This window comes from Anopheles darlingi, chromosome 2 (assembly GCF_943734745.1).
Source record: "Anopheles darlingi chromosome 2, idAnoDarlMG_H_01, whole genome shotgun sequence".
Classification (NCBI taxonomy): Eukaryota; Metazoa; Arthropoda; class Insecta; order Diptera; family Culicidae; genus Anopheles; species Anopheles darlingi.
In genome coordinates this window covers 85,189,402-85,201,044 of record NC_064874.1, presented here as the reverse complement: position 1 = coordinate 85,201,044, position 11,643 = coordinate 85,189,402, and the positions used below count along the sequence as shown (strand labels likewise).

Genomic DNA, 11,643 nt, shown 5'->3' with positions numbered 1-11,643 from the left:
CCTGATCCCCGGGGAATGGTTTTTCCCATTCGATCAGAAACCAATACTGGGCCGAAGAAGGCTGAAGTTCCGCGCTTTCACAATTCCCACTGGCAACGGTATCAGAACGCTTTATCCCCCACGAGACCGTATCGTGGACCATTGTGGTCTCTGCATTAACTGTCGCAACCGTGGACATCATCTTCACCCCTGGAGAATCCAGTTCCAACAGGATGCTTGAGAAGAGAAACTCAAACGCAAATGCTCCTTCCTACAAAATCACTGCACTCGAGAGCAGCACGTTCACGACTATCGCATAAAGGATTCCTGCTGCTCCGCTGGAAAGGATTCCGACGATCACCGAGGCATCAGCCCATCTCTTTCCTACCAACGACAGCATGCGTACGCAGCTGGGACTACCCCGAACTCGCATCCTTGTATTCCTGTTAGAAAAGGTGTACCAACCCATCACCGAGCAGAGCAAACCCAAAACACAGGTAAAGGAAAGGTAGGAAATCATGGGAAAAGGGACGAATGCGAAGCAGGATTGGAAAAGGGATCGCTGCATAAGGAACTGTATATTGGAATAGAAAAGGGGCCCTCAGGCGGGAGAACCTTTTTCGAACACAATGCTTTCCTATACGAATGGGTACGGCTGTAGGGTGTAGCGTGCGGTTGAGTTCGCCAGAGGTAGGAAATATCGCATCGAGGGGTGTGGACTTATGAATCTTCATGATTTATGGCGTTGCCGTAATGTGTCTATTGAGGAGGTCCCACTGGTCCTTACTATTACGCGTTACAAATAATGCTGTAAGCGAGTACCTAGGATTCAAAGAACTTTGTATCGTTCTCATTGGATTTATTTAAAGTCTCGGCTCTTGCTTCAAGGCCAAAGGCCGTTGTAACGTGCGTTTATGATTATTTATAGGCATTCTTGTTTGTATGCATAGGTGTACCGCAAGCACTAGAAATCACATGCCTTTCTTACGAGCTAATACTTTAAAAGCAATATGCGTCATTGCAACATTAACCAACTTAGCGCAGCTAGCTTCTGTGTGGACTGTCATGAGTGCTATTTACAGGTAATACAGGTTGCTCCCACAAATGCCTCTGGCACATTTAATATCATTTGCTGTACTTGGAGATCACCTCCTTCAGAAGGGTCTGCTGGGAAGAGGTCAGCTCTGGCCGCTGGCACAATTCATCGCGTACCGAAATCAACGACTCAATATCTTTCGTCTGGCAGGACACCACAAGCGACTGCAGGAGGAATACGAGATCTTCTGGCAACTGTCCGTGTTCCGCGGGACTCGCGCCGTCCGTGATGGATGAGTAGCGTTCCAGGAACTTATGATCATAGCGGACGGAAGGTGGCAACTGGAGTAGACAGAGCAACAGCAACCTGGACACTTCGATCCGATCCATCACCTCCCGGTAGAGTGCTTCACATTTGCGTTCGGTAACGTCGTCGTAGATCTCCGACAGCTTCTCGAACGCAGCGACGTAGTCACGAGCTCGCAAACTATCCTCAGCCGATTGCTCCAAATCCCAGATGCGATGGCACGGAGAACTGAAGTCACTCGTCAGTTCAACGCTCGGGTTGATCTCCTTCAGCTCCCGAATGATGGCGGCCCCAATAACCGATTTATCGGGCAACCTCGAAAGTGCTTGTGTGTAACAGCGAAACGCACCTTCGTGGTACTCGGACGAGATGTTTTCCGCCCGAACCCGCTCCTGTTTGGCGTGTGCGCTGCGAAAGGAACGGGCAGCCCGTAGAAGGGCTTCGACCTCACCCATCTCGTTACCGATCAGCTTCTCACATTTACTCTGCCCTATGTAACACAGTGCGGCGTAATCCGGTTGAAAAGCCTCATTAAAACTGTTGGCCAGCGTACCAAACTCCTCCGTCACATCCGAAAGGCTCGGCCCAAATCGCCTGCAAGAGAGGGAGAGGTCGGCGATGAAAACATAGCTGAGGCTGGAAATGGCGTGTGTTTCTCACTTGATTAAAACTCGCTGGATTTTCTTCAATTTGTTGCACGTCGTTTTGTACTGGTGAATCAGCTCGGGGGTGGTCATTTTTGAGGATTCCGGATGGACCACGGTCGGGTTCGGCTGATCCGTTCGACGCGAAAAGTGTAAACAAACCGCTGTCAAAGGCTAGTCAAAGAGGAACGTGCTCCTTCATCCCGTTTCGCGTTATTTCGTTGAAAATCTGCGTAAGTATCGAGTTAATCTAGCTGAAATCAATGATATCAGCATCCGTGCCAACTATGAAGTTGTTATCGACGTGATACAGCTTCTTCCCGTGTCGTGTTTACACTAATTTTACATCCCGCTTTTTACGCAACCGCCCGATCCGCAGCTGGCGCAAGATGCGGCACGCAAAATTCATTGCCCGGACCGTCTTGGTGCAGAACAACAACGTCGAGGAAGCCTGTCGCGTGCTGAACCGCATTTTGGGAAAGGAAGAGATCTTCGATCAATTTCGGCGCACTCGGTACTACGAAAAGCCGTTCCAGACTCGGCGCCGCATCAATTTTGAGCGCTGTAAATCGATCTACAACGAGGACATGAACCGGAAGATTCAGTTTGTGTTGCGAAAGAACCGGGTGGAACCGTTCCCGGGATGTAATTAATAGAGTTAGTAAAGGAATTTCCCGTAGTACCCAACGCCCCGTTCTCATCATAAAACGAGCAAGGGAAAGAAACAGATAAATTCAATTAAGAACCGCGGGTTTTGGATTTCCACCCAGCATCGCGTGTACGTACATGCGGGTGATGTTGGTGTGCGTTAAAAGCTGGCAGTGTGTTTGTGCGGTCTCAGCAAACCCGGGGGGTAGGACTTCTGCGGCAAAAATCGGGTTTTCGAACTGTCAAAAGCATGACCGTGTTCAGGAGTTGGCAGCTGCAGGAAACGAAAACCGCACATGCCGACTCCTGAACCCGGTTTAAAGTGCCTGTGTGCCGATCAAGGTACTTTAAAAAGACAGGTAGCATCTTAACCGCTTTGACAGGTCACCATTTTGAATTTGTTTGACATTCATAGGAGGGCGCTTTTATAAACAAAACCACGTGAGTTTCAAGAAGAAGAAGAAGAAGATGTGGGCAAGTTTGGTGGTTTTATCAGGGAAAGTACCTGATTTCACTCTTTTTCGAATGTTTAAATGATTCATCTCTCTATTTAAGATCATTCGAGCGACCGAGTTATGTTTTACAGCGAGTGAGCACGGTCCAGGAACGCTAGCTAGCTCTTGTTCTAGGGCGGGTGGCAAGACCTACGGACCGATAGCATATTGAAACTATTGAAAGAATTTTGGGAATATTTGCATAAACTTCAACTTTCGTGCCACTTTTCGTGAATTTTAACTGTCGTAATACCACAGAAAAGCGAAAACAGCTCCGAAAAGAGCGTTCCCGAAGTAAACATCCCACCATCCCGTGAATGTCAAACTCTGAAGTTTTTTCTAAAATCCGATCGGGGATTTGTTCTGGATAAAGCTACCTGTCTTTTTAAAGTACCTTGGTGCCGATCTGGAAAGTTTTTTCTTGGTAGTGGTATTGCTTCTTGGAGAATTGGTAGCGGCGAGCCCCAGGAGAGTGATAAAAAATTGTGCGATTTCCCGGGATCCGCACAGATTACCGCACGGCCCACGTTCGTCCTGCCCTGTCCTCGTGCTGCTCGTGCTCCACGTTATCCTGCCGGTTGTCCCTTTTGCGGTGGTGTCGCTGGCCGACGGCGAGAAAGGCGTTTTTTAATCGCGCGTGTGTGAGTGTGCGTGTTTGTGCGTGACTAATAAAGTTGCAGGCAGCCCAAATCCGTAAACCCGTTGATAGATCGTGCGTGGGCAAGGAAGTTTGGAGCCCTGAATCGCGGGCCGCACCTGAAGTATCCTGAGCGGTGCATCATCCGGTGGGGCTGCTGCAGCTGCAAGTGTACCACCAGTTTCAGGGGCGTGTGTGAGCGTCCAATGTTCGATGCTGCGTGAGATCACGCTCAAGGAGTGGCAAAACGCAAGTAGGCCGTGCAGCAGCGACCCAGGAAGATAGCCAACGAGCGCGATCATCGGAACGCCGGGAAGAAGGAGGTGAAAGACTACGAGAACCACCGAGTCGGCTGCGGCACCTGGAACCGGTCGGCGAAAGAGGCAGGGGCGACCTTTGGATGAGCCAAAATGATTCTGCTCGACATCAATAACACGATTGTGGAGGAAACGCTAACAGTCAAGTTCAAAAATGCAATCGCTGGGTGAGTAATCGGCAGCCTCCCACCCCCCCGGGACGAGTCACCATGCTACTGCTGCTAGTTCTTCCATCACGTCATCGAACTCCCGCGAGAGCCGTCCCCGGGCACTACGGCCTGCTTCTTTCGAGATCGAAATTGATTTGCCAAATGGTTATACGATGTCCGGTAGCATGCCTTTGCTGGAGCGCTTCCAAGAGCTGCTTGGTTCCTTAAAAGGTAGCCCCGATGACACATCGATTATTCGCGAGCATGATCCAGATTGCCAACCAGCCAGCCACCCTGCTCTACCAGGGCTGTCATACGCGAAAAAGAAGCAGCGAAATCACGTACCGCATCGTGCGAAAGCAACGGGACGGCTGAGGTCGATGCATTTAACGCCTCTTCAGTGCCCCGTTTGTTGAAATGCATGCATTTTTTAACTTATGTGCAGCTGCTCCGGCCAACACCCTAGCAGTGGAAGCACGAACGTTTGAGAAATGGTGCTACGATATCGCGCTTATCGGCATATTTTTGGTACGCAATCCTACCGCTTGTACCGTAACCCCTCGCGTTTTGTACTGTTCGGCGATGATAAAGTGGTTGCTTATCTCTCTTCTGCGGAAGCAGCAAAGCAACAGAAAACAAAAATGAATAGAAACAAGACGGCAGACAAACCCGGACTAGGGGAGTCCAAGAAAAATATGAATCACAAATCTGGACTTCACGCAATGCCAAGCAAAGGTTTCTTTGTTTTTACGAAATAAGCTCAAAACTGAGGACCTCACTATTGGCCATCTAGCGATTATCGATGATGTTTTAATCATCGGTTGCAAATAGGAATTTGAACAAGATTCATTCGCTCGAAGGACAGGAAGCAATTGTGAAACCATCGGAGTGTCGCTGCATTGCGTTTTAACTCGGTAGACTAAGGCACTTTTTCCGTCGGTGGTTCCTCTTATCGCAATGAAGATAACACAACAGCCGCCTTATCGATGAGATTGCGAGGAGCACACCTGAACTTCAAGCACTTTTGATGTCCAAAAGGTATATTTTTCTACCACTTGGATTCATCGTGTTTGTTGGTCAGCACCCTAAGCGCCAGCTATGAGAGGAAGCCATTCTCTGGTTGAATTGGTCAATGCTGAGTTTGTTAATTTTTGCCAAGCTTATGCGGACCCGTTAATGACGGAACAAAAACAACACAGGGTTAATGCTGCTTGTTCCCACCCTATCCGACGGTCGCTGGCCCGTAAACCCGGCCCGCTGTTGATTTGCTCCGTGCAGCGTTAATCGCCCATGAAACGGTCACCATCGGTGCGGCCTCTGCGAATTGTTGGTTAACGCGCTTTTATGCGAAGGTTTGCTTCACACTACGAGTAGGCCGTTCACTCACCGTGGTTACTGGTCTTTTTTGAAAGGGAATGATGATATAGCAATGTTGGCAAACATGGCTTGAGTACATTGAACTATCGATGGAATTTGATGAAACATATTGCTCCCTGTAAATGATCACCATTTCAATCCATCCGAAGATCAGGTCAATGTGTAGGTCAATTCTCTAATACTTCCGCTTTTCCGCTTTTTTGATTTCGGCATTATAGCAACAAGGCGGAATCAATCGACGTAACTGTGGCCGATTTCGACGGTGTGCTGTTTCACATTTCCAACGTTAATGGCGACAAAACGAAAGTGCGGGTAAGTGCGGGAAGTGGGGCGCCATCCAGGGATAATCTTATTGTAATTCCAGCCTGCCTGACTGACTACTAGCACATGTTGCTGGCGTGAGCGCGTCGTTTGGGGTGCAATAGATACTATGCAATACGACCGTGATGCGATTATCCAATTGAAGTGTGTCAACTACTACACTAGCACGCGAGGGGTTATCGACCGAACGGTTGATCACCAACCCTACCATCAATATCACGCAAGAGGAGGCTCGATATCAAGCTCCTGTTGCTGCCATTGCATGCTTCTCTCCTTCCGTATACTGTTATCTAAACTACTGCTAACGATAGTGTGTCCTTCCTTCCTGTCCCATTTGCCATTATTGCAGACAAGCATATCGCTCAAGTTCTACAAGCAGCTACAGGAGCACGGTGCGGATGAGCTACTAAAGCGGGAGTACGGTGAACTGCTCATCGCTCCCGAGGATGGCTACAACGTGTCCGTCTTGGTCGATCTGGAAAACATTCCGGAAAACTGGGAGGAGACGGTTCGAAGGATTGGTCTGCTGAAGCGCCATTGCTTTGCGTCGGTCTTCGAAAAATACTTCGACTACCAGACTGAGGGCGAGGGTAAAGGTGAAGGGCAGAAGCGAGCTGTTATCAACTACCGGAATGATGAGACAATGTAAGTTTCATGGTTATTTGTCGGCCAGCTTGGCGGGCGGAACATGAACAGAAGCTATTCCTTTTATGATCTGTGCGGTGACACCCTAATTAGCGTAGAATCGTTAATTTGTGTCCCAGTCCCACGCTTTTGCCTCTAATTACCATAATGGGCCTGACCATCGATTGGTTGATCAATGTTTAGAAGAGAACGCGCGTGCTACAATCGAATTTGACCTCCATATTCTCCTCTTCTAGGTACGTGGAAGCCAAGCCGGATCGTGTTACCGTTGTGTTTAGTACGATATTCCGCGACGAAGACGATGTCGTGTTAGGCAAAGTGTTCATGCAGGAGCTGCGCGAAGGTCGAAGAGCCTCGCATACGGCACCGCAAGTATTATTTTCTCACAGGGAGCCACCCCTAGAGCTGGCCAATACCGGTGCCCGGGTTGGTGAGAATATTGGCTACGTAACGTTTGGTAAGTTTCAGCACGCTCCTCGCCTTAGCCTTGTGTCTCTATTCCAGCCTGTTCTTGTTACTTGCTTCGATTTCAGTTCTCTTCCCGAGACACACGTCGAAGGAAACGCGCGACAACACGATCAATTTGATTCACATGTTCCGTGATTATCTGCATTATCATATTAAGGTAACAATTGGCACTTGTTTCACTGTCTGATCCCTATATGGGTAACGCCACTGATTGGTCCTCATAATCATTTCTGGTCTGCTACTTCTTTTTCTTCCTTCTTGACAGTGTTCGAAAGCGTACATTCATTCGCGAATGCGAGCAAAGACTTCGGAGTTCTTGAAGGTGCTCAATCGCGCTCGGCCCGAGCCTAAAATTACAGAAAAGAAAACAATAACGTAAGTCAGCGCTCTGGGAACAGGTCACTGAATTTGCTACCTCAAAATATTATTTTAACGTTACAATTCTTTCCTTCCTAGTGGTCGAACATTCATCCGAAAGGAATGATTCTAGAACTTTTCGGACGTCTAGTTGTTAAATGTGTAAGTATAACAAAAACGGAAAACAAAGAAAGTGTTTGCCCTGTGTGTTTGTGTGGAACGAAGTCTCTACTAGTGAGGATAATCCAAAAGCGTACCGTGGAACCGGAAGCTTATGTTCGTAGAAAACCTCCGTAGAAGTAAGAGAGACGGAGAATGAGGTAGTGGAACAGTCAACGCACGCATCGTATCGTTATGACTGATCGCAATACTTAACGGAGGGTTAAGGAAGGGGTACTCGCTTTCGTATCTGGAGACGTGTCGAAACATGCTAGCATAGAATCCGTATCCTGTTATAGTATGAGAAGGCCAACCAAGAAAAAACCCCTGGGGAAATTACCTTCTGACTTCGAACAAATTTAACCCAAACACCACAACTTCTTTGTAATGAGGAGATTCGTCTATAGGAAAGGGGGATGGCGCTGCGAATAGACGATCGAACTCGATGTGAAGCTTTCTGTGCTCTGGTAGTAAGAGCGCACTCGGCCCAGGCGGTGAATGTATGGAACTAATAATATATGTAAGCGAAAATGATTTTATAGTAAACAATGAAACAAAAAAAGAGGAGAGATCATATAATGCTACTGGCCTCGGAAGCAAAGAAGACGAGGAAATTGAAGAGCAGACTCGTGGAACAACATACAGCGTCCCTTCTATTATCAACGTACGTACAATTGTTCAGCATTCATCAGTCATTGAAAATGGGAAAGGAATGAACGTGTAGAAGATGTTCACTAAATGCTACTACAGTTGCAACTGCTGCTGTTAATTAGCAACGTTCTTACCTTGTAGAAAAGTTAAAACAACAATCGCACAAAACGAAACGATGCCGTTGCGAAAACACATCCCATGTTCCGGATAATAGTGTACATGCTAATCGATCAATTACTATCTGGTCTTTTGATGATTAAAGTGGGTATAACTAAAAGCGATCCTTAAACGAGTTCAACTACCAACTAGCTCATTCGAAGGATGTAGAGTGAAGAAAAGAAATTTAGAAGAAACGTGAAGTCAATCGGATGATTTGTAAGATTGGACAGAGGAACTAGTTTCTGTTTTTTTTTTTTTTGGTAACATCCTCAAACAGATCGATTACCGAAGCCTTCCTCTAACAAACACAAACACCGGCACACAGAGAAAACACAAAATGTTGTTTACTTAGTACTACTTATACTACCGCTAAATACCCGATTATAACTAGTAGCGTTTAGCAAAAAGCGGTGGGACTACGGAACATGACTACTACTAACCATACAAACATGCTCGGAAAACAGACCCCGTAACGAGGTGAAAGGAAGTCAAGAGAGATCAATATCGATCGTGTGATCATATCTCTCGTTCGCGGATGAATAAGAATTAAGCCTTCCACTCGTCGGATCTATGTATCCTCGTATGTTTGGGATCCCTTTTAGCGGTTACAGGATGTGCGCGTTGATAATAACGAAAAGTGAAAGCAGATGATGTTGCATTTATAACCACAATGTTTCCAAGCCGAAACCAACCGCTGCTCTCCCCCTTAGCCCCGGTATTCAGCAATCCAATCCGTCAATCTGCATAGTTCGGCATGTGACGCTGTTAAAGCTGTTCTAGCGAACTGGAGTTGGAAGAAAAAGCTGAATTGCGCTAAAAGGAAATTAATTAAAGGAAAACGCGTATGAAAACGGGCGTATGAAAAAACTGTAAAATATACTAAACAATTCCCCTCTAGCTAGTGAGAAAGAGCAATAGCAATTATTAAAATTAGTTTCTTGAGAATTCCCTCCTTTTTCTCTCTCTGTCTTTCTCTCTACTTTTGGTTATTGCATTAAAAAAGGGAAACGCATGACTTTCATTAAGCAACATTACTATTGTTGGGGACTTTCGGTAGCAAATTGTTTGTAAAGGGCAACGGAACCATGCTGGGGCGATACCCGACAAAGAAATTTGAATAACTAAAGTCAGCCGTTCCCGGCTCTATTGAAGCCTAATGTGCTCCAAGCAGTTCGATTGATACCATTTCGCAAACAGAAAAAAAACAATAGGAAACAAAAATCTTCAATAAAAACTGGCTACCGCAACAACAGACACGCCATCAAAGCAAATGGCGAGCTAAGAAACGGTGTTCAATTCCCTCTGCGTTTGGTTAGCGGAAAGAAATTGAGTGAAGATAGATTTTTATAGTTCGACCGACCGACCTATGTTTTGCCGGAAGCAATCACTTATCGTACATGATGCATGCTTGCTCAGGCAGCAATAGGTCAATAGAGCAGCCACCTTTAAAACGATATCCGTCAGACCGGGCATACACACGAAGTCTCTTTCGGTTTACCTCACCCAACAAAGACGGTTTCAACTCGTGCGAACGGAATGGTGGAGGAGGTCTACGCGAAAACCCTTTCCACATTTCCGTTCCATGCTAAACGGCGGTCATGCTGCTGCTGCTGCTGTTCAGTTGAACGGACGTTCGTAATAAAAGAAGCAGCAGGTGGGACACTCCTTAATTTCGAAGCACGATATCGTGCGTCCGTCGTAATGGCAAGGTCGAGACACTCCCTGCCGACGATGACGATGAGCTTAGCGGAACATCCGTTTGCACCTACACACGCGAGACGGGTGTAACGCGAACGCGGAAGCTCGGACTGGAAAAAGGATAATCATCCCGCACCGTAGCAATGTACACCAGTGGTCTTTTCCACAGTTCGTAGGATTCCTCTGCCCGAAACGCACCGCTAGTTGTCCGAGTGTGTGACACCATTTGAACAGGTTTTTTGCGACAGAGAAAAAATCTTCCGGTCCGTTTGCGGTATGTTTGAATCGGAAATGAGTGTCGAGCATAAGGCCGAAGCATTCCTAGAAACGGAGACGAGTTTTGGGATGCGCGTGTGGCATCTGCTGTTTCTCTGCTGCGGTTCCGTGCTCGGTGTCATCATCATGTTGTGCTGCTGCATCCGTTTTCGAATACCGCGTACCAAGCAGGACATCGAGGCCGATTATCAACGCAAAAAGCTGACGCGCAAGTTTCGCGAGCGCCTCGACTGCATGAACAACGCGGATATCGACGAGCTGGATCTGCTGCGAGCGCTTGAGCGCGTACGGGAAGATTATAAAGCGGAGCAGACCGAAAAGGTTCCCAGCAGCAAAGAGGTGATCGATAATAAGGATAACCAGGCAATCGTTACCGTGTGCGATAAGGTTTGAAGCGTGGAACGCTTGTTTAATTCGTGTTTCGTGTTGCAAAGCAGCATTACATTCAAGTTGACTTTCCTACTCAGTTAAAATGATTTTAATGAAAAATAAACTCCCGGATGCTTCAATGTAACGAAACTGCTTTCTCGATTGCTTATTGTTACATATCACAGGGAGCAACACCGATTTTCCACTTTGCGCTTCCTATTTTTCGACCTCAATTCCGTAACGGGTTTTGTACGATTCAAACCGACATCTGTCAAATCGGCATCGCTAGCGCCCCCTAGTGGTTTGGTTCGTAAACTCGAGTTCGTTTTGCTGCTCGGCTCTGCTCGCATTTTTCCACCGACCTCCGGAGAAAACACAGTCGAAAAAGTAAAACAATCCTGCGCTTTTTTGCGTCGTTTCCGACATCCATTTTGGTGACTAAACTCAATTCAGTGCGTGTTATCTAAGGCCTGTGCTAAGCTTCGACATTTCTGTGAGTATGACCGAGTGCAGAAACGCTGTGGGGTGCGGTCTCGGTCATGGCTGAATTTCACAACGAAAATCTTTTGTGCACTTTCCAGGCCTCGCCCGCCTGAAATTGGTTGAGCGCCGCCGAAAGAGAAAATGACGATCTTCACCAAACCAGCGACGAAGAAGGGCGAGAAGAGCATTCTGCCCTTGGTTGGTGCTGGTTCCGCTCCGAGTGCTCCAGCTGCTGTAAGTATCTGTCGTCAGTATTTATCATTTTAAAGCGAAGTGTATTCCAACGCCACTCGTTTGTGCCTGAATCGTGAGCATCCGCCCCCTTTTCAATTCATAACTGTCGCGCAATAATCACACCCGCCCGCAGCCAACACCCCTCCGTGAATCATCCCTTCGAAGTAGTAGCGTTTCCTGGAGCGCGGTCGCTAGGTAGGATGGACGACGATTAGATCGAAGCGAATCGAAGTGGT

General features: G+C 47.3%; 5 protein-coding genes across 5 annotated transcripts in view; 4 read left to right on the top strand and 1 right to left on the bottom strand.

Annotated features, from left to right (window-relative positions):
* Window positions 1–694: 694 nt before the first annotated feature.
* LOC125951562 (40-kDa huntingtin-associated protein) lies at window positions 695–2,257 on the bottom strand. Its single transcript, XM_049680486.1, has 2 exons — window positions 1,982–2,257; window positions 695–1,915 (listed from the first exon to the last, which is right to left on the bottom strand). The coding sequence occupies exons 1-2, from the start codon at window positions 2,056–2,058 to the stop codon at window positions 1,105–1,107; spliced, it is 888 nt and encodes a 295-aa protein (XP_049536443.1). The 5' UTR covers window positions 2,059–2,257; the 3' UTR covers window positions 695–1,104.
* On the top strand, window positions 2,085–2,646 carry LOC125951574 (28S ribosomal protein S21, mitochondrial). The gene is made up of 2 exons (XM_049680501.1): window positions 2,085–2,198; window positions 2,345–2,646. Exon 2 carries the CDS (start codon window positions 2,355–2,357, stop codon window positions 2,616–2,618), a length of 264 nt encoding a protein of 87 aa, XP_049536458.1. The 5' UTR covers window positions 2,085–2,198; window positions 2,345–2,354; the 3' UTR covers window positions 2,619–2,646.
* A 432-nt stretch (window positions 2,647–3,078) lies between these two features.
* On the top strand, window positions 3,079–9,633 carry LOC125951560 (probable actin-related protein 2/3 complex subunit 2). Its single transcript, XM_049680484.1, has 7 exons — window positions 3,079–4,228; window positions 5,806–5,899; window positions 6,258–6,553; window positions 6,790–7,010; window positions 7,087–7,178; window positions 7,287–7,396; window positions 7,478–9,633. Exons 1-7 carry the CDS (start codon window positions 4,155–4,157, stop codon window positions 7,503–7,505), a joined length of 915 nt encoding a protein of 304 aa, XP_049536441.1. The 5' UTR covers window positions 3,079–4,154; the 3' UTR covers window positions 7,506–9,633.
* A 76-nt stretch (window positions 9,634–9,709) lies between these two features.
* Window positions 9,710–10,814, top strand: LOC125951570 (transmembrane inner ear expressed protein). Its single transcript, XM_049680497.1, has one exon. It carries the CDS (start codon window positions 10,322–10,324, stop codon window positions 10,712–10,714), a length of 393 nt encoding a protein of 130 aa, XP_049536454.1. The 5' UTR covers window positions 9,710–10,321; the 3' UTR covers window positions 10,715–10,814.
* Window positions 10,815–11,023: 209 nt separating this feature from the next.
* The window catches only part of LOC125951557 (uncharacterized), a 6,249-nt gene continuing 5,629 nt past the window's right edge, over window positions 11,024–11,643 (top strand). Inside the window, exons 1-2 of the mRNA XM_049680479.1 lie at window positions 11,024–11,183; window positions 11,272–11,407. Of these exons, the coding sequence (XP_049536436.1) occupies window positions 11,315–11,407 (93 nt within the window). The 5' untranslated portion in view covers window positions 11,024–11,183; window positions 11,272–11,314. The remainder of the gene's footprint in view (window positions 11,184–11,271; window positions 11,408–11,643) is intronic.